At 52.4% G+C, this 19,204-nt stretch overlaps 4 protein-coding genes across 4 annotated transcripts; 1 reads left to right on the top strand and 3 right to left on the bottom strand.

The window, feature by feature from the left end:
* Positions 1-107: 107 nt before the first annotated feature.
* CC84DRAFT_1161899 (putative oxidoreductase) lies at positions 108-1,219 on the bottom strand. The gene is made up of 2 exons (XM_018177856.1): positions 908-1,219; positions 108-852 (listed from the first exon to the last, which is right to left on the bottom strand). Exons 1-2 carry the CDS (start codon positions 1,190-1,192, stop codon positions 181-183), a joined length of 957 nt encoding a protein of 318 aa, XP_018038191.1. The 5' UTR covers positions 1,193-1,219; the 3' UTR covers positions 108-180.
* A 393-nt stretch (positions 1,220-1,612) lies between these two features.
* Positions 1,613-14,153, bottom strand: CC84DRAFT_1161898 (uncharacterized protein). Its single transcript, XM_018177855.1, has 4 exons — positions 14,063-14,153; positions 13,609-14,013; positions 12,682-13,559; positions 1,613-12,464 (listed from the first exon to the last, which is right to left on the bottom strand). Exons 2-4 carry the CDS (start codon positions 14,010-14,012, stop codon positions 1,765-1,767), a joined length of 11,982 nt encoding a protein of 3,993 aa, XP_018038190.1. The 5' UTR covers position 14,013; positions 14,063-14,153; the 3' UTR covers positions 1,613-1,764.
* An 830-nt stretch (positions 14,154-14,983) lies between these two features.
* On the bottom strand, positions 14,984-16,744 carry CC84DRAFT_1203372 (putative oxidoreductase). Its single transcript, XM_018181823.1, has 2 exons — positions 16,260-16,744; positions 14,984-16,202 (listed from the first exon to the last, which is right to left on the bottom strand). The coding sequence occupies exons 1-2, from the start codon at positions 16,498-16,500 to the stop codon at positions 15,208-15,210; spliced, it is 1,236 nt and encodes a 411-aa protein (XP_018038189.1). The 5' UTR covers positions 16,501-16,744; the 3' UTR covers positions 14,984-15,207.
* A 142-nt stretch (positions 16,745-16,886) lies between these two features.
* CC84DRAFT_1161895 (putative efflux pump antibiotic resistance protein) lies at positions 16,887-19,167 on the top strand. The gene is made up of 4 exons (XM_018177854.1): positions 16,887-17,454; positions 17,506-17,918; positions 17,968-18,704; positions 18,762-19,167. Exons 1-4 carry the CDS (start codon positions 17,206-17,208, stop codon positions 19,094-19,096), a joined length of 1,734 nt encoding a protein of 577 aa, XP_018038188.1. The 5' UTR covers positions 16,887-17,205; the 3' UTR covers positions 19,097-19,167.
* Positions 19,168-19,204: the final 37 nt, after the last annotated feature.

The following is a 19,204-nucleotide window of genomic DNA, read 5'->3' as shown; positions in this document are numbered from 1 at the left end:
GAATTATTGCATGAGGAGAATTTGATACTTGATTGGTTGACACTTGAGTCCGTGCTTCCTTCTAAGTCCGTAAGAGCATCCACGGAACAATCCTTATAGTTGATGATCGGGCTAACGATGATCCCATCGTATCCACTAGTAATCTGTCTGCCGACGTCCTCCAATCAAAGTGCGGGGAAATCACCGACTCAGCATCTCATAGTTGTCTAGGAATGCGTCGGCCTTGACGCTCTCCCAGACTTGGTCGATCTTTGCCACAGCCGCATCGCTCAATGGGCCGCCCTTCAGTGCCTGCATAGTCTCTTCGAACTGCTGCATGTTCCTTGCACCCACGACGATGGCGTCGCCTTGGTCCCCCGCCAATTTAGAATGGTATGCAATCCAACGGTAGGCGAGCTCCGCCCTAGTCGTGTTTTCCTCTTTTGCAATCTGCTCCCAGACATCGAGTGCCGCCACAAAGCTTGGTCGATTGTACATGCCGTTGTACACCTGCGCCAAGGGCTGACCTTCACCGAATCGGCCGTTGGACTCGGTGAGTGCAGCTTTGGATTTGGCTAAGAAACCACCGGCGATAGGGCTGTAAGCGTAGAAGGCCATGTTGTGCTTGCGAATTATTGGAAAAATTTCCGCTTCTGCACGACGTGCAATTGCACTGTAGTTTCCTTGGTAGACCGAGGGGACCACGAAGTTGTTCTCCTTCGCAACGCGAATAATTTCCTCCACTTCTTCTCCGAGATATTGGGATAGGCCAAGACGTTTGAATGCACCTTGCTTGTACAGCTCATTGAGTCCGCTAAGAGTTTCTTTGACGGGGAGTCGGCGGTCAGGAGCGTGCATATAAAAGACGTCGACCTGAGCATCGTCAGGCAAAACAAGACAGATACGTCATAGCACATGTGAAACTTACACTGTTAGTCTTGAGCTTCTCGAGGCTCTTCTTACCGGCATCGATGATAACATCCTTGGTGCAGGGCTGCTCGTTGAGCCCCCCGGGTGCCTTGGTGTCGATGGTGAAGCTGGATGCGGCCCCGGCCTTGCCCATTGTCTCTTCGGAGCTGCCATACACCTGGGCGGTGTCGATGGTTTCAATACCTGACTTCTTGAGGAAAGTGAGCCATTCAGTGACCTCGTCAACCGGGGTGAAGAGCCAAGTGGCGCCTCCAAAAGCGATCTTGATACCGTTCGCAGACATGATGTAAGGTGCGAGACTGAAGACAGTTGTGAAGTTATGAAAGGTGGTTATGAAGTCTTCAGCACGATCTGCTGTGTTTATATAGACCGAGCGTGGACTGTTTGTGAAAGCACGGACCGTTTGAGCAATCCCGGAAGGTGCGCGCGGGCGGGACAGAATGTACAGGCCACTTAGCGAACGAAGCACAAAGGGCGAGCACTCTCAGTTGCTCTTTGTAAACGCTTGCTGCCAAGTGAATGATGGCTGCATCACGTCAAGCTGCATGTCAATGTCACTCTGGCCTATGCTATCATGGGGATTGTGCGAGGTGTTGTTGTTCAAGGTCTGGCGGAGGGTCTTCGCTGGACTTCGAGCATCTCCGGTCATCGTTCACGCATTCGATGTATTCAAATTCCAATCCGAAAATAGACTGATGCGAAGGAGGCAAACTTGGGTCTATGATAAGATGCATACGGAAAAGGGATACATTATAAACAACAGGATATGGAGAGACTACCACCACGTTCTCAATCTAAATAGAAAACAATCCCACAGCCATAAGAAAACGAATCAAGACTACGCGCTGACGATGCTCATCTCCTCGAAATATACGCAACACCACGCTCACCATCCGTAACAGTCGCCTGCTGCGATGCGATAAGATAATTGAAACCAATTGCCTTGCATCGTCCCAGCCACGAAAGGAATGGCATCCTCTTGAGATCTGCCTGATCTCCCCTCTTCCGTCCAATGTACTCGTTGAGCTCGTCAGTATGAAAGCTGATAGTACTTTCATAATGAAGGAATTGAGCCGAAGGATCCGATCCTTTATCAGAAACAGAGACGGTGACAGCCATCGTCGACTCTCCTAACCAATGCGCAATCTGTTCCGCAGGAATCATGTCTACTCGACCGTTCCAGACACCCATGTCGGGTATTACGCCTAGAGCGTCAACCATCCTGATGAACAAGTCCATCAAATTCTGTTTCTGCGTATCATCTTGCCCCGCCGCTGGAAGGAACCTGTAGATCCGAGAGGGCACCCCAAGCGTTTCTACAGAACGCTCGAGAATGCGTTCCCCAGCCCACTTGGAGGCAACATATCCATCGCTACCTTCTCTTGAAGGTAGATAAGCAGCAGCTGTACCGGCATTTTGTCGTGTGGGTTCTTCGTCTGCAGGCAGCACGCCGACCGTTGAAATGTAATGAATAGGGACGTGGCGAGGGGCTGCCAGCTTGACGACTTCTTTCAGTGACTCAACATTGCTGGGTCGGAGGACGTGGTAATTATCCCAGAAAGAACGTACAGCCCCCATGTGAAGCACCACATCGACCTCGCTTGATAGGCGGCGGAACTCGTCCACACTAAGCCCTAGCATGGGAGACGACAGGTCGCCTACATGGTACGTAACGTTGGGGGCGGTGAAAAGTTCCCCTTGTCGTGGCTTGTCGCGGACGGCAACGCAGTGTATCATCTGCACGTCTCCCCGAGAAGCGAGCTGTGGGAGGATGTATTTGCCAAGGAAGCCGGTGGCGCCAGTTAACATGATTGTCAGGGATGGCGTTGTGGCTTTTACCGGAAGTGATTGAAGGAAACTGGGGATACTAGGCGGGATCGTCTCCTTCTCCCAGTCAATGTGACTGACACCCGAGCTTTGCTCGATGTTCCGCGCCATATCAGCCAGCGTGCTGGCACCCATGAGTTTGAAGAGCGGAATGACGACTTGGAAGATCTCTCGGATGCGGGCTTGGAGGCGAATGACAAGAAGGGAGTTCCCACCCACAAGGAAAAAGTTGGTTGAGGGGTCCATATCGAGCTTGTCGGAGTTGGCACCAATCACGTCCCTCCATATGCGTTCCAACTGTACCATTGTCTCAGTCATTTCGACAGCAGTCTTCGATCCGCCTGTCCGCTCGGGAAGTGGCATGTTCTGAACAGCCTTTCGGTCAACCTTGGAGTGATTGTTGAGAGGGAACTTTGGAAGAGATATAGCCATGGTCGGGATCATGTATTGAGGTATGGGCAATCGTCTGAGAAGATTCTGGAGAAAATCTTCCTTGTCGGGTACATTGTGTTGCTGTGAAAAGACGACGTGTGCGACTAGGAAAGATGGATCGCCTTCGCGAAGCGTGACAACTGCTTCTCTCAGGGAGCCTTGCGCAGTCGTTATGAGGTTACTTTCGATGTCGCTAAGCTCGATGCGAAGGCCGCGAATTTTGACTTGCGAATCACCAGCCATGCGACTGTGGAAGACCATGGCGCCATCGGCTTGTAGGTGACCGATGTCTCCGGTGCGATACATACGCGTCCAACCGTGAGCCACATCTTCTGCCGTTACAAATGGGTTAGGAACGAAATGTTTATTAGTCAGTTCCGTGTTGTTGAGATAGCCAAGGGAGACGCCGGCACCTCCCAAGTAGATTTCACCAGGCATGCCCACTGGAACTGGCTGGAGCTGCTCATCAAGAATGTAAGTGTAGTAATTAGGGAGCGAGTAGCCGCATGGTATGCGTCCCATCTGCTTCACTAACTCCTTCTCTCGGTAAGGAATCTCGATCTTGTGAGACGAGATAGAAATCTCAGTTGGACCGTAAGAGTTGAAGAAGCGCAAATGCGGTAGGCTGAGGCTGGCAAACTCATCAGTGACGATTGTAGTCAGGGTTTCGCCACCTCCAAACGCAAATCGCCAGCTCGAGGCAAGCCGGAGAGGTTCACCGCCGAATTGTATCCACATCGAGTACTCCGAGGGGGTCGCTTTGGTATAGGTGATATGATGCTCCTGGATGATCTTGGCAATTTCGATAGGATCGCCACGCTTTTCGGCTGGAACAATGTACACCATGCCACCATTAACGAGACCGGTGTACATTTGATCCGAGGAGTGGTTAAAGGTGAACGCACTCTGTTGGAGAGCTCGCTCGGCACCCAGACCCCATGTCTTTGTGTATCCCTCAATCTCGTTGCGAAGCCCAGCATGCGTCACACTGATGCCTTTGGGCGTACCCGTGGATCCGCTAGTGTAAAGAATGGCAGCCACGGAATCCGGCTCCGCTACGATCGGAACAGTAACTGAAGTTTTGAGTGGTAAATCTGAGACGTTGATCACAGCGCAAAGGCTATCTGTACGTAGGCCTGGGGCCTCCTCGATTGTCGTTTTGTCGGCGAGGATTGCTCTAGGCTCGCAATCTTTGGCAACCGCCGCCAGGCGAGTAAGAGGTTCGCGAAGATTCAAGGGTATGTAGACAGCACCGATACGCATGATGGCAAGCATTGAGCATGTCCAATCGGCTGCAGGCTGTTGATAGACAAGGACTCTGGAACCCTTCCCGAGACCAGCATGCTGAAGTGCTTCGCTGATGGCATCGATTCGGCTGTCCATGTCTTTGTACGTCAACTCCTGACCTGTGCCATCCATCAGAGCTACACGGTCTTGGTTCTCCATTGCAACCTCATGAATGCGATGTGGGAGTGTGGCTGGCCAATCCGACTGTAGATTGCGCCCACGACCAATTTGCGTACTCTGTCCGAGCTGTGTTTGGCTGAATAACGGGGTGTCCACCAGCGAAAGGGAGGGTCGGCTGGTGATGGTGTCAAGGAAATGAACATAAGTCTCCAGAAGAAGGTTAGCAGCGGTGAGATCGTAAAGGCTCTTCTGTAGACGGAACACGATTAGAGAATCCGTGTTCGAGTCGGTGACATCCAACGTAATGTCGTAAGCGGTCCTTCCCGGACGAACTTCTTGGAGTTCAGCTTGACAGTTGCCCCATGGATGTCGTTCTTGTACACCTTGCCGATAGTCAAGGAATGCTTGGAAGAACGGACTGTGAAGTGAAGAGCGTGCAACGTTCAGCTCACTCAACAACACATCGAACGGTAAGCGCGAGCTCTCAAGAGCAGCGTAGGCGGTATTGCGAGCCTCACCAATAGCCTCGGCAAAACTCTGTGTTGGATTACGACGGAAACGTAGCGTAAGCAGATTCAGAAAGAATCCAATGCTCTTTTCCACACCGCTGTCATTTCGTGCCGCGTCGGCAAACCCGATCGTCAAATCTTGCGTGTCTTCGCCGGCGAGGAGGAAAAGCATAGCTTTAAACGCGGCTAAATGAAGATGGAACGGGGTTGATCGTTGCGCTTTAGCGACGGCCTTAATTCTGTCAATCAGAACTGGTTCGAGGTGACACGAGACCTGATGAGTGTCGAAGCCTTCCATGGCCACTCTAGAGCTAGTCCTTGCCATCGGAAGAAGAGGAAGGACGGGAGGGGGATCGTCTGCTGGGAAAATCGTCTTCCAATATTTCAGCTCGTCAAGCATTTCGCCGTTGTCGATAGCCCGCCGTTGTGCGACTGAGAATTCCGGATATTGTTGAGGGGACGGCCCAAGGGACTGGCCCATGTATGCCTTCTCCAGGTCCGAGAAGAACACATTCCAGCTGGCCCCATCCATGACAATGTGGTGGTAATTGATCAATAGGTAATGGGATGACGACGATAGTGTCAGCAGAATAAGCTTCATCACGTCGCCGTGCTCGAGATCAAACACATGACTTCCCAGGGCCGCCAATTCCAGTCCAATATCCTTGATGGAATTGATTTTCTTACGCTCGAGCCGCAATGGAGAGCTAGGCAAGACGCTTTGATAAGCTTCGCCAGCCGAAGTATCGTCTTCAACGAAACACGTACGGAGGGCTTCGTGCCTGTTGGTGACAAGGCGGATAGCTCTTTCAAGATTGCCGATGCGTAAAGTACCAGAAAGGTGGTAAGATATGACCACGTTCGGAGTCGTGGGATCCTCTAGAAGGTGCCGCAGAAACCAAAATCGAGACTGAGGCAGTGAAATCCGCTCGCTTTTCAGGAACTTTCGATGATCACGAACCTTCCGGCGCAATGCAGATGTGTCCATTGCCTTGGAGTCAAGATCTGGAATGGAAGCTGGCGGTGTCGTCATGGCGGTAGGTGGGTTCTGACCATCAGAAGCTGATGCAGAATCCGACCCTTCGTCGGAGCTTTGGGCCTTTGGAGGTTCCTCCGGCTTCCCCTCAGAGGCCTTTGCTCCTGTTTTTGTTGTTGTTTTTCCAACCTCAGCGACATCCTGTTTCTCAAACGAAGGAAGCTTTTCAAGAGCTCTTTCACACAACTCGCTGAGGGAAGCGCCACCAACTACCTTGAGAACAGGGATGTCCACTTTCAGTTCCTTGAGAAACCATGATCGCACTTCAACAGCGACTAAAGAATCTATGCCAAGCTCGAGGAGAGGAGCATCATGCTCAATCTTTTGGTCACCAAGCTGAAGCATTGCGACCAGTTTGGTAGCAAAAGATTCTCGCAAGATCTCAAGTGCTTCTCCCTTGGTGGCACTCTTGGCAAGCAATTGGCTGACGGGAAGAGTTGCTTTCTTGTCGTCTCCACCATCGGAAGAACGGTGGCTCTCCTGGATCATATGCGAGAAGTAAGGGTTGCTGAACCACGGACCCCTTAGATCCTCATCATCGCCGATAGTGCGGAGGCCAGCTACCACCACTGGGTCTTCCGATAGTTGAGATCCGGCGATGATAGCCTCAGCAAAGATTTGGCGCAAGTCCGTCTCTGAAACTGGAGGAAGGCCGATGCGCTTGACAAGCTGTTCCTGTACAGCTTCACCTGCACTCTCAGCATGACCAATTCCTGCAACCATTCCAAGGGCGATGGAAGAGGCTGCTAGACCGCGCTTGCGTCTTTGCCTCGCGAGGGCGTTCAAAAACCCGTTGGCTGCTGAGTAATTTGACTGACCTGCATTTCCGTATATGCATACGACCGAGGAGAACAAGATGAAGAAGTCGAGTTTGGTATCGTGGAAGACTTGATCGAGGTTCATCGAACCGTCGATCTTGGGCGCGAGAACTCGCCGCATCGACTCTCCGGGCATGTTGGCGAAAAGCTGATCATCGAAAATGACCGCTCCGTTTGCGACACCGGCGATTGGAGGGCACGTCTCGCGAAGTTCCTTGACCACATGCTCGATGCTAGTCGGGTCCAAGACGTCCATTGAAATCACCTTGACACTCGCGCCAGTACCATCAAAAGATTGCAACCACTTCTCATCAACCTTGGGTCGACGACTGGTCAAGCACACACATCCCGCTCCATTTGCTATCATCCATTCACAAAGAGACTGCCCAATCTGACCACTAAGGCCGACGAGAAGGTAGGTCTTATTCTTGGCGAATAAATGACGGCTATCCAGGGGATGAACTTCGGCTTCGACTACCTCGTCAGACGGCCAATGGATGACATTCAATGTGTACTCTTCTTCCAGAGAACGAACATCTGGGAGGGGAATAACCAGATGCCGGAAATTATGGCCCAGAGGCCTGGATCTCAGAACGGAATTCCTGAGGCTGCGCACGACCGATTCTGTGTCGCTCGCCGATGGTGGTAATGAAAAGTTGCTTCGGAAGAGGGTGGATGCGCTGACAATGGTGCAGTTCGGATTCAAAGCATGGGTGATGCGGTCTCCCAGAAAACTCGCTGTCAGGTCTAAAAAGTGGGTAGGCCTGACACGAGCAACTATTTTCCTCAGATTCATGTTAGAGATTCGCGGATTGATATTGATTGATGTCGGAGTCCTGTTGTTGTCGTCTGCTTGAGTGAGAGTAACACGGATGGAATGGTCGGTTGCCAGTCGGCGAATCGACTCAGCGAGACTCCAGTCGGCGCCAGAGCAGTGAATCATAATGTGGTCGTCCGGTGAGAGCTTTCGGGTCAAAGCCTCGGCAAGGAGCTCGCTCGCTACGGCGATTAGAATTTCGTCGTCGGTGGCGTTGTTATCTTGATCAAGCAGTGATTGTGGCATACTTGTAATCGCCAACGGGGCTACCTCGCAAGAATTTGAGGTTGACAAGAGGACACATGTTCCCTTTGCTTCATTGTGGCCGATACCCAGGAACAGGAATGTGTCTGAAGAAACGGACAACGCCTTCAGGCTAGAGCTCTGAACTCTGAAGATATCACCAGATGCATGATCTCGATTCTGATGCGGCTGCTCAACCACATAATGCCGGGACTCGCTCACAGGCGAGACAATGCCAACGTTGCTTCCCGGTATTGCTACTTTCTTGGTGATGGCGCGCTTTAGTGAGTTCAATCGCGCATTCTGGTTGCTTTGCGGAATCAATCGAGGTACCTTGAGCTGTCCACCGTCAAAGAAGACCTCAGGTTCTCTGGACCAGAGAAAGGCGGAGTCCTGGTGTTGCGCATCCGCAAGCGCTGAAGGTGGAGCTTCCCATTCGTCGAGGACACACTGCTGCACAAGATATTCTGCGATAACTTGAGGGACGTTGTGCTGCAGACCAGAAATATCAATATGGTTGAAGTTGATGTGCAGAGCTTCTTGTCTAATTGCACGACCAAATGCAATGCTCGCCATTTGGTACGGACTGTCTTGGCCGCCGTGTGTAACCCAGACGATGGTTTTGGCCAACTCCAGCATTCGGTTGAGACCAAGCATCTTCTCATCAGTCATGTTGCGGAAGACTGGAGAATCGAGATCGACCAGGTTGAGGAATGTGCTCATCGGATTGAGATCCATCGACTCCTCCTCGGAGGGTAGTTCATCAAGCACGGTGATATTGTTGCAGAAACGCTCAAGATGGCCTGCTATTGCTTCACCGATCTGAGCTGTTTCGGGGGTGCCGTTACCGAGGATAACTAAGCTCTCGAGTTCAAATGGAGAAGAAGTGGATGGAGAGGGTGCAGACAGCGGACGCCGCAAAAACTGAACACGTTCATCGACAGCCTGAGACACAATGACGGACATCGGCCACGCAATGCTATCAATCTCGGCCGTCCGAGCATCCACCCCTGAGAAGCCGACTTTGCGCAGGATGGAATGCCACCCACCCGGGGATAGGATCGGTGGAGGCACAGAGCCGCCGTCGATGTCAGACCCCAGAGCTAGCAGGGCACCTGCCATAACCTGTGAGCGAATCGAGCTTGGGTTCGTGAATTCCTTCATAATGAGATAGCCGCCTGGTTTTAGCAATTGTCGAATATGCTCAAGAGTAGTCGTGATGGAGCCAGCCATTGTTGGAACGTGAGATGCAACGACAATATCGTAACCCTGAGATTTGAAGCCTTGGTCTATCGGTGATCTTTTGATGTCCAAGACCTTGTAAGCCATCTGCTCACTGTGGCTCCTGAATGAATCGCCAGCGTTGCGAACGTTCTCTTGCGAGGCGTCCGTGAATGTGTACGAAGAACAGGTATGTCCTATTGCTTGAAGGACCGATCGAGTGGTAGCACCTTTGCCAGCTCCTAACTCCAGAATGCGTGCATGTGGGTATCTGTACACAATTTGCTTCAACGTTCCCCCGAGGAGAGAGTTGTATGCAGAAGATCCCAATCCATCTTGGTACCAGTCGTGGACCATTGGAAGCTGGGGCGTATCCTGAGGTGCGGTGATGTCCTGGATCATGGCATTCATGGATTCATCAAAAGCTAATAGCATTTTGAGATCCACGGAGTCGGCGTACGTTGACGCCAAGGCTCTTACGTCTTCAGCACTTTCCAAAGTCCATTCGTTCTTAATCGCTGATGGCTGCAGACGAGTTGCAACAGATAGGGCCTGACGAAGCCAGCCCGAGAGCGAAGCTAATTTTGATCCATCTGCACTGGAGTGTTCTGCAAGCTCGGAATTCCATTTATGCAGATAATAGATTGATAATCTCTCACAAGCAGCAGCGACTTCCGCATCATACGCGCTAGGGTGGAGATCGCTCTGCAGGGTGGCACCATCAGGCATAGCGACGCCATATTTAGTGTTTGTAAACATGACTCGATCGTCGGCTTCGTTGGCGGGGGCGAATGGCCGCATCTTGAGATCTTCTACCTGCATCATTACGTTCTCACCGTCATCGCTGAAGATGTCGATACTTGCAGAGAACTTCTCGGACTCGCCATCAATAGTTGCGTAGACAGGCACACTCGAACCAGAGGTTGGCAGCGCAGCGCATACTTCTGGGTTGACTCGGATGGTTCCAATGGCTGTGGGAACTGACAAAGACCAAAGACGTCCATCTCCTGGAGCTGAATATGCAAGAATGCTAGCCTGGAAGGCAACGTCCAACATACTTGGGTGCACTAGGTACTCTGATACGCTCATCTCATCATATACATAAGACGCTACAAGCGCAGAAGCTTGGTTCAACTTTCGTTGTGCGGAAGAGAGAGTCCTGAATTGGCCAGAGTAGTTGTATCCCAGTTCTGCGATTGTGGAATAAAAGCGATCGGAGTCCACGGAACCCATGTTGTACATTTCGTGAGGAACGCGGACCAACGCAGCAATGTCAGGGGCGCCGAGAGAGATCTTCACTGTCCCACTGGCAGAGAGTTCCATATCATGGTCTGCACCCAATCCGAGCACAGGAATAGAGTAACATGCGAAGTTGGCGGTATATAGTTGGTCTGAATGGCGGTCAATGGCCGTGAGACTGACAAGTGTCTCGACACCCAAGTCATCGTTCTCCTCAAAAGTGATGGCTCTGGGGATGCTGAGGTCATGCAACTCGACGAGTTCTATAGATTGGTCGCCGACGAGAGCCCTCGATGCTTCAAGAGCCATAGCAACATAACCAGCAGCGGGAAAGACAGTCATGCCTTGTAGCTGATGGCCACTGAGCCATGGGATCTCTTTTTGCTTGAGCACATTTGACCATCGCATCTCGTATGCGTTGGAGTCGGGGGAAAGGAATCCAAGTATCTCGTGATGTGGCGTATTCCGTGTACGCATCCTCTTTGAAATACGCGACTCGGCCCAGTGAGCCCTTCCATGGCTCCACTGGTAACTTGGGAGTCCGACGACCATCGTAGGTTTTTTGGATGCTCCCAAAGTGATGTTCTCGAATGATTTGAAATCGACCATGTGAGGGAGACGCGTCCATACAAAGCCAAGGGCATCAGTGAACGCCTCCCTGTCGTCCTTACCACGGCTTAAAACACCGCAGTATGGAAGAGAAGAGGTTTGCACTTCAGCAACGTTCTGCGTGGCAGGGCCTTTGAGAGCCGGGTGCGGGCCAACTTCAATGGCAATGTCGAGTTGCTGGGTGTTGGTGACCGCGTTTGTGATGGCCTCTGCAAAAAGGACCGCGTTTGTCATGTTGTCTCTCCAGTATTCATCCCGAAGAGCATCTACGGCCTGCATTGCTTGAGAAGAGGCTGTCACGCTGGAGAACCAATTGCAACTCGTGCCGATTTTCGGTCGCTGCACTTGAACTCCACATGCTCGCAATGCTTCAACGTAGCGATCGCCACACGGCTCCATGTGATGAGAATGATACGCGGTGTCGACCTTGAGAAGCCTCGCGAACTTCTTCTGGCCGTCGAAATAGGCTTTAGCGTCGATAGTGGCATCAGCATCTCCCGATAACGTTACGCTCGCAGGAGAATTATGCGCGGCGACAGCTAGTCGACCCTCAAATTCGGGCGAAGAAACGAGTTGTTGCGCCTCTTCCCACGATGCTCCGACTGCCAACATGGCACCTTTCTGCTGATTATTCTTGTTCCCAGCTAAGTAGGCATAAAGGCCTCGGTAGTACGCAACGCGAATGGCATCACTCGCGGTCAAGAACCCAGCAGCATAGGCTGCGGCGATTTCACCAGATGAGTGTCCCACGACAGCAGCAAAGGTGACTCCGGCCGCTCGGAGCATGTCCACTAAGATGACCTGGATTGCCGTGCACAATGGTTGGGATAGTGCGGCCTCGCCTAGGCGTGAACTGTCGGCTGGAGCAAGTAGCTCATCCTCAAGACGCCACGTTGGCCGATCCTCCTGAGGAAGCGTATCCAGTGATTCCTGGAGTGAGGACAGTCGTTCCTGGACGAAGGGGGATGAGCGGATGAGATGCGAACCCATGGTTGCCCATTGCGCGCCTTGGCCCGTAAAAACCCCCAACAACCGCGGAGTACCTGTGTTGGGGATGGAACGCAGGCCGACTGTGGCACCAGCATTCTGGTCCACGCTGGCAAGCATCTCGTCAATCTTGAGCCCCAGTTGCTCGGTCGAAAGTGCTGCTATCGCCACTTTCGTCGAGAGATGGCTTCGGCGTGCATGCAACGTCCAGGCCAAGTCATTTGGATGGATACCTCCATGATTCTCCTTCAAGAATCTCGAATAAGCTCGAAGCTGGGCTTGGAGAGATATTTCGGACGCAGCAGAAAATACGAAGGGCGTGAGTGACGGCGACGATCCTTTTACAGAAGCCGGGGGAACGGGAGGCCGGTATTCCTCTATTATAGCATGCGCATTTGTGCCTCCAAAGCCTGGCAGTGTCAGTATTGGCATACGTACTTTCTTTGTTCATAGGTCTGGGAGGTGCAATGGAGGGAGATGGGAAGCGTGACGATAAGAGTGAACGAAGCATCGCTCGCGGGTCACTACCGTACCGGTACGGTAGCGGACTTGCGTGTTTCCCACCAGTTGACATGTCGATAAGCAGAACAAGTCGGCCAACAACACACTATCTCATGAAGCACTTACCAAAGCTATTAACACTGACACGTCTCGGGCACCCATCCGGTAGCTTCGGCCACCTAGTCAATTCCGTTGGCACCTGTAGACCGTCATAATATGGTTCGATCTTTGGGTTCAACCGCCGAAAATGTAGGTTAGCTGGGATCATACCAGCCTGCACCATGCCAGCTGCCTTCAACACCCCAGCGAGCCCCGCGCAGCCCTCGAGGTGTCCGATGACAGTCTTGACCGAGCCAACATACAGCGGCGTCTCAGAGTCAGCCACGTGTCTCCCGAAACACTGGTGAATGGCAGCTGCTTCTTTCGGGTCACCCGCTTGCGTGCCAGTGCCGTGAGCTTCGAAGAATTGCGGTCGGTCCTGTGGTACGTTTTCCGGATCGAGGCCAGCTCTCGCGTAGGTTTGTCGGATCAATGCTGCTTGGGCATCACTATTGGGGACCGTTATTCCGTTCGAGAAGCCGTCCTGGTTGGCACCGGTTTCGCGAACAATGCAATGAATGTGGTCACCATCGGCGATAGCATCACTCAATCGCTTGATCACGACGGATGCTACCCCTTCTCCACGGGCGTAGCCATCCGCGCTGGCATCCCACATCGCGGACCGCCCATTGGGTGACAACATCTTCAATGTACTCTCACCGATGTACATCTCGGGCCCAAGGAGCATTTGCGTTCCACATGCCACTGCAACGCGCGACTCACCGCTCCTAAGCGCTTGCACTCCCTGGTGAAGTGCTATCAAACTCGACGAACACGCCGTATCAATAGTCTGACTTACGCCGTGCCAGTCGAAGAAATATGAGACGCGGTTCGATATGATAGCCCGGCTTGTCCCCGTTGCATAATACTTCGGCATTGTGTTGTGGTCCCGGATCAGGGTGTCGCTAGCACAAAGTCAGTAGAGGCCAAGTTTGGAAGTCAGAGCACGCTTACTTATAATCTAGGGTCATAGTCCCCACATAAACAGCTGTATCTGATCCTCTCAAGGACTCAATGGAGTGACCTCCCGCCTCAAGCGCCTCGAAAACTGTCTCGAGTAGTATTCGTTGTTGTGGATCCATCGCATCCGCCTCATTAGGACTCAGGTTGAAGAATGGTGCATCGAATAACCGCACATCTTCTTGCAACAAATATGAGCGAAGGACGTTGCTGGTGCCGTGATGACTTCCGTCAGGATGATAGAAGCTTTTGGCGTCGAACCGATCTGGACCAATGTCCACACCCACGTCACGCGGGCTCTCCAGGAGCTTCCATAGTGCTGATGGCGAGTTGGCACCTCCAGGGAAGCGGCAGGCGCTCCCTACAATGGCAATCGGTTCTTGCTGGTTAGGACCCATCCTTCTACGACGTGAGTGTAAGTTTCGCTTTTACAAAGAGTGATACGTACGCGTATTCTAGCGTAGTTTGTGGTAGTTGCACGTGATCAGATCAAAGCTGACTGCTTGCAGAGAAGTGGGATTTCGACTGCTTAAGGAAGCACTTAGCAATCCACTTGGGTATTTGTTGAGTGTTCTAATCAATGGAACTATTGATATCATTGGTGAAAATATCTTTCCTATCGCCCGGTGCCCTTTTGGCTGCATCGAAGTCCGCTTGGAGTGACATGACAGCAGTGTCGCATCGGCCCACTGCTCCTGTCCGCTGAAGCTTTTCGCCGCAAAGCTTAAAATCGCCGACACCATACCGAGGAGTCTTGTCAATGGCCAAGGAATTAGTCGGCGATTAAGCCAGGAGCTTCTGAACTTCTGTGGCCCCGATAAGTTCCTTAGGCAAAAATACCCCGAAGGCAATCTTCCCGTGACACGAGCAGATCATTCGGCTTGCGTATCACTATCAAATAGTGCCGGAAGTATCAGCTTCGGCCTCTCTATCCCTTACACATGGAGATCATTCGGTTTTTGTCTTACTACCAAGGGATTACGTGTTCACACAGCTGGCTCAACGATTCTTGTCATAGATGACACACCTACGGTTCAAAATGATAGGTGACATCCACTCCGATTGGCCCCTCGGACCGTCCCTTCTCGTATTGCAAACTAAATCTTGAGAAGTCTGACGCCATAGGAGCTAACAAGACTGAGCATGTGCGATGCGTGTCCGTCGACTTGAGGTGGAATATGGCACAGATACACTTAAAGCTATATGTACGGATCGGAGAAAAGCGAAGTATCGCTGGTGAGACTATTTGCAGAGTGAGGGTGTGAGGGGGTGTGAGGCTTACCTCGTGCCTCTGTATAGCATAATTGGATCACTCGTGCACTACATTCATGTTAGAGTCTGTTCTCGCGGTACTGATGGCATAGAAGTCGTCATTGCATCTGTAGTATACTTGCTACGTAATTTCAACAGGTCACAGGGATTCAGAGGAAAGAGTGTTTGAATGGAAGCCTTCTCCCACCAGCGTCACTAGCATGGCACCCCTACGCTCATCAATACCGCCATGAATCTGGATCTTGCCACCGGACTTCAAATTGAATTCTCTATTTGAGCTGTATTTCCTTGATACCTTTCCTCAAATCGCTTCCTAAGTGCTCAGTTCGCTTGGAATTTACTCGTCGGCCTGACACCCAATCCACTCTTCTGATAGGCCATGTCAACCATCTTCATCTGGCGCACCGAATCCTCGCGGTCGACCCAGTACGCTGTCTCGCGTCCCTTGACACGATTGACAAATGCTTCCAGCTGGTATCGGAATGACATCCAGTAGGTCTCACTTTCAGTCTTCCCAAGATCCACTCCGGCCTCCTTCGCAGTATGCGCTTTCTGCCACCTGCTCTCGGTCCACTTTTTCACGACTCTGCCTGTGTCTTTGTCGCGGATCTCATAGGATTCCTTAATGTCAAGACGGTGCCAGAATATGGCATGGATAAAGCCGTGGAGGGTTACTTCGCGAGTTACAAACTTCTTTTGCGATGATGGAAGTGTCTTGTCCTCGACTTCGACCTGGCGGTGCGTCACCCTCGCATATGACGGATGCCAGATCGTAGGCCCTTGCAGTGTGCTGAACGCCTCGCCGATGCAGCCATTGGGGAAGCGGAATTTGGCTTTGAACTCGGTGTCGCAGTCGTGATGGACCCCTTCGGTAAGTGCCTTGACGTCAACACTAATGCACTCTTCAGGCTCAGCGCCGAATATGAGGCGCAGTGCTGCAAAGTTGTATGTGCCCATGCCCATCATGGTCCCCCCCGCGAGGTTGTAGTTGAAGTGAATGTGGTCCTTGTTGACGAACCACCATGGGATCATACTGTATGTGTCCACGTGCACAACATCCGCAGAAGTGACGTTAGACATGAAAGCAGACCAAATGGGATGGAAGCGGTAGTGGAACGCCTCGAGAATGACAGGTGCTTTTGGCTGATTCAGTTCCGGGAGGTTGAAGAGTATCTCCGCCTCGTGGCTATTGGAAACGGACGGCTTCTCCAAGAGTACATGTTTCCCGGCGCGGATAGACTTGACGGCCCATTCGAAGTGTAGCGAATTCGGTAGTGGCACGAGGATGCAGTCAATTTCCGGGTCGTCCAGGAGTTCTAGGAAGTAACGTTAATATATATGGAGAAGAAAAAAAAGGACGCACGGGAGCTTACCTTGATACGAATCGTATACAACGGGGACGCCATTCTTCTTTGCGAATTCTTCAGCACGCTTGCGGTCACGCGCTGCTATAGCGTGAACGACGACCTCTGGGTGCATTTTGGCGGGAATGAGCAAAGCCCAGGCCGCCGAATTGGCTGCGCCAATGATTCCAAACTTCAGGGCATCGCCGCGCTTCTCCACAGCGGGCGGGTTGAAAGCCGTGTAGATGCGCTTGAGCTGTGCGAGAGACATCTTCACGTTAGAGTATGATCTCGAAAATGACGGCGAATGTGAGACAGGCGCGACGAGAGGTGTCTTCAACGTCTAAAGGAGGACACGTCTGACTGATACTACCTGTCTTGCTGCACTACATTTTTTTCCGAAGGCGGCAATCAGCCGTGGTACAGACGTCCGGCAGCGCGCAAGCGAGGTTGGCCAATTGCAGGTGGGAGAACAAGCCGACACCGATGACCAATAGCGACAGAGTGAAGTCACCGCGAGCCTCTGCTGCCAAGCGACGCAGTCGAATTAAAAGCTCCTGATGAATGCTAATCGCGGGAGCGCTAAGCTGGTGTCCGAGGGCCCTTGCAACTGACCGGCATCGTCGCCTCAGCTCCCCAAGGCTCCTCCATTCTCAACGGTATCACTGCCGAATCCCCATTCGCTGCACAATTACCAATGGAGGTCGAGGCTTAATTGCACCGCTGGGATCTGCATTTGATCTGCATTCCAGTGGTTTCTAAGCATGCGGCGCTCCTGCCGTCGCTACAAAATGTCCCGCCCGGCGGGGGCTTCCCGCGCCCGTGGGACAAAGCAGCAGACGCGCGCAATCCTCCATTTGTAAGCTGCGCGTCCGCTTCTGCTTGGCGGTCTGCAGACTTACTGCTCAGCTTTGAGTGTCTTTAACTCACTGTGAGTCCACTCGTTGCGATCAATCCAGCGTCTAGCCTCGTCGCAATGGCCGCTTCAGCACACGCGAACGCCCCCACGCTCGAGGGCGACACCGCAAGCGAGACAGACAACACCATAACACCCAAAAGCGAGCCGGAAAATATCATCACCACCAAGAGCGACGCGGGCCCTGACAACGGGAGCGCAGAAGTCGTCATCCAGCAAGATGATGAAGACATGTACCCACATGGCTTCCGACTTTTCTGTCTCGCCGGAGCCTCCATCATGGGCGTGTTCCTGATCTCTATGGACCAGGTGAGCAATGCGCCTCGCCTCCAGTCGAGCAATATCTGACGGACGTGTTAGACTATCCTCGGCACAGCCATACCTAAGATTACAGACGAGTTCGGTGGCCTCGGAGATGTCACTTGGTATGGCGCTGCGTACTTCATGACATTTGGCGGGCTCGAAGCTTCCTGGGGCAAAGTTTACAAGTACTTCGACCTCAAGTGGACGTTTCTCTTCTCCATTTTCATTTTCGAGGTCGGCAGTCTTTTATGCGGCGTCGCGCCGACTTCGAAAGTCCTTATCGTTGGACGCGTCATTGCTGGCATGGGCGGTGCGGGCATATCCGTTGGTGGCACAAGCATCGTAGCCTTCAGCACCACTCCGAAGTTTCGCCCCGTACTGATGGGCTACATCGGACTGACCTATGGTCTTGCTTCCGTCCTCGGGCCGCTCATCGGTGGCGCTTTCACTGAAGGAGCGTCGTGGAGATGGTGCGTAATAGATCCAGACGAATGACCGTCTAAGATGCTAACAGTCTAGGTGCTTCTACATAAACTTGCCCATTGGCGGCTTAGCCGGTCTTCTCGTTTTTTTCTTCTTCCATCTTCCCGCCGCAGCGAAACCACCAAAGGCCAGCCTGAAGGAGAAATTCCTACAAACAGACCCCGTAGGCGTGGCGCTAGCCATGGGTGCTATAGTCTGCTTCATCCTCGGTCTGCACTATGCCAGTCTCGGTGGGGAGCATCCTTGGAAGACCGGAAAGGTAATCGGAAACCTCGTCGGCTTTGTCGTCATCTCACTCGTCCTGGTCGCCTGGGAGTGGTACCTGGATGAGTATGCTATGCTCCTCCCACGCCTATTCAAGAAGCGCGCCATCTGGTCTGTGGTCCCGTATCAGCTGCTCCTTATGGGAGACCTCGTCTTACTGCTCTACTACCTTCCTATTTACTTCCAAAGTGTCCTTGGCGCCAGTCCGATCATGTCAGGAGTATATAATCTCCCAATCGTGGTTGCCGTCGGTATCTTTTGCGTTGTCGGAGGGGTTGTCGTTTCAAAGACCGGACATGCGACCGCAACCATGCTCGTCGGCGCAGCGGTGGGAACAATCGGCTGCGGACTGCTATGCATGCTTGACCTTGAGACGTCGACAGGCAAATGGATTGGGTATCAGCTACTCGCCGGAGCTGGAATCGCATTCTCGGTTCAAAACGGGATGAATATTGCTCAAGCAAACGTCGAGAATGCCGACCTGGCTGCGGTGGTCGCTAATGTATACTGTAAGTCCATTCCCCATCACCAACGTGTGAGTGTTCCAATGCTGATCAAACGTCTAGTCTTCCAAACCGTTGGCGGGGCCTTTACAACATCAGCAGCACAAGCCGCCTTCGTTAACCAACTGCTAGTAAAGCTGCCATCCTCTGCACCAGGCGTCGACCCTCAACTGGTCATCAACACCGGAGCCACGCAGCTGCGAGAGGTCTTTACCGCCGAGCAGCTTCCTGGCATCATCACGGCCTACATCCATGGCCTCAAGGCCGTCTGGGGCGTTGCGACCGGCATTGTTCTTCTCGGCGCGCTTTGGACCGCTGTGATTCCCTGGACGAGACTACCTACGCATCTTCCGCCGGCGGACGTCGAGGATGGCAAGGACAGCAAGGAAAAGTTGTGAAGCAGTGATGAGCGTCTGTCAAGAAGCAGACAGGCATATGAGTAAGCAGTGTGAAAATAATAATAGCAGCACTAATTGGTATTGCTGCGATTGAATGTATCATATATC

Source organism: Paraphaeosphaeria sporulosa (genome assembly GCF_001642045.1).
Source record: "Paraphaeosphaeria sporulosa strain AP3s5-JAC2a unplaced genomic scaffold CC84scaffold_3, whole genome shotgun sequence".
NCBI lineage: Eukaryota > Fungi > Ascomycota > Dothideomycetes > Pleosporales > Didymosphaeriaceae > Paraphaeosphaeria > Paraphaeosphaeria sporulosa.
This window is presented reverse-complemented; position numbering and strand designations above follow the sequence as displayed.

Excerpts from the sequence above, each read along its gene's own strand:
- CC84DRAFT_1161898 (XM_018177855.1), bottom strand. The coding sequence starts at position 14,012 with ATGGGTCCTAACCAGCAAGAACCGATTGCCATTGTAGGGAGCGCCTGC. Across the intron at positions 13,560-13,608 it reads ACTATGACCCTAGATTATAA|CGACACCCTGATCCGGGACC; the intron begins GTAAGCGTGCTC and ends ACTTTGTGCTAG. Across the intron at positions 12,465-12,681 it reads TGTCAGTGTTAATAGCTTTG|GCTTTGGAGGCACAAATGCG; the intron begins GTAAGTGCTTCA and ends TGACACTGCCAG.
- CC84DRAFT_1161899 (XM_018177856.1), bottom strand. The coding sequence starts at position 1,192 with ATGTCTGCGAACGGTATCAAGATCGCTTTTGGAGGCGCCACTTGGCTC. Across the intron at positions 853-907 it reads AGAAGCTCAAGACTAACAGT|GTCGACGTCTTTTATATGCA; the intron begins GTAAGTTTCACA and ends GACGATGCTCAG.
- CC84DRAFT_1203372 (XM_018181823.1), bottom strand. The coding sequence starts at position 16,500 with ATGTCTCTCGCACAGCTCAAGCGCATCTACACGGCTTTCAACCCGCCC. Across the intron at positions 16,203-16,259 it reads TGTATACGATTCGTATCAAG|AACTCCTGGACGACCCGGAA; the intron begins GTAAGCTCCCGT and ends GTTACTTCCTAG.
- CC84DRAFT_1161895 (XM_018177854.1), top strand. The coding sequence starts at position 17,206 with ATGGCCGCTTCAGCACACGCGAACGCCCCCACGCTCGAGGGCGACACC. Across the intron at positions 17,455-17,505 it reads TCCTGATCTCTATGGACCAG|ACTATCCTCGGCACAGCCAT; the intron begins GTGAGCAATGCG and ends CGGACGTGTTAG. Across the intron at positions 18,705-18,761 it reads GGTGGTCGCTAATGTATACT|TCTTCCAAACCGTTGGCGGG; the intron begins GTAAGTCCATTC and ends TCAAACGTCTAG.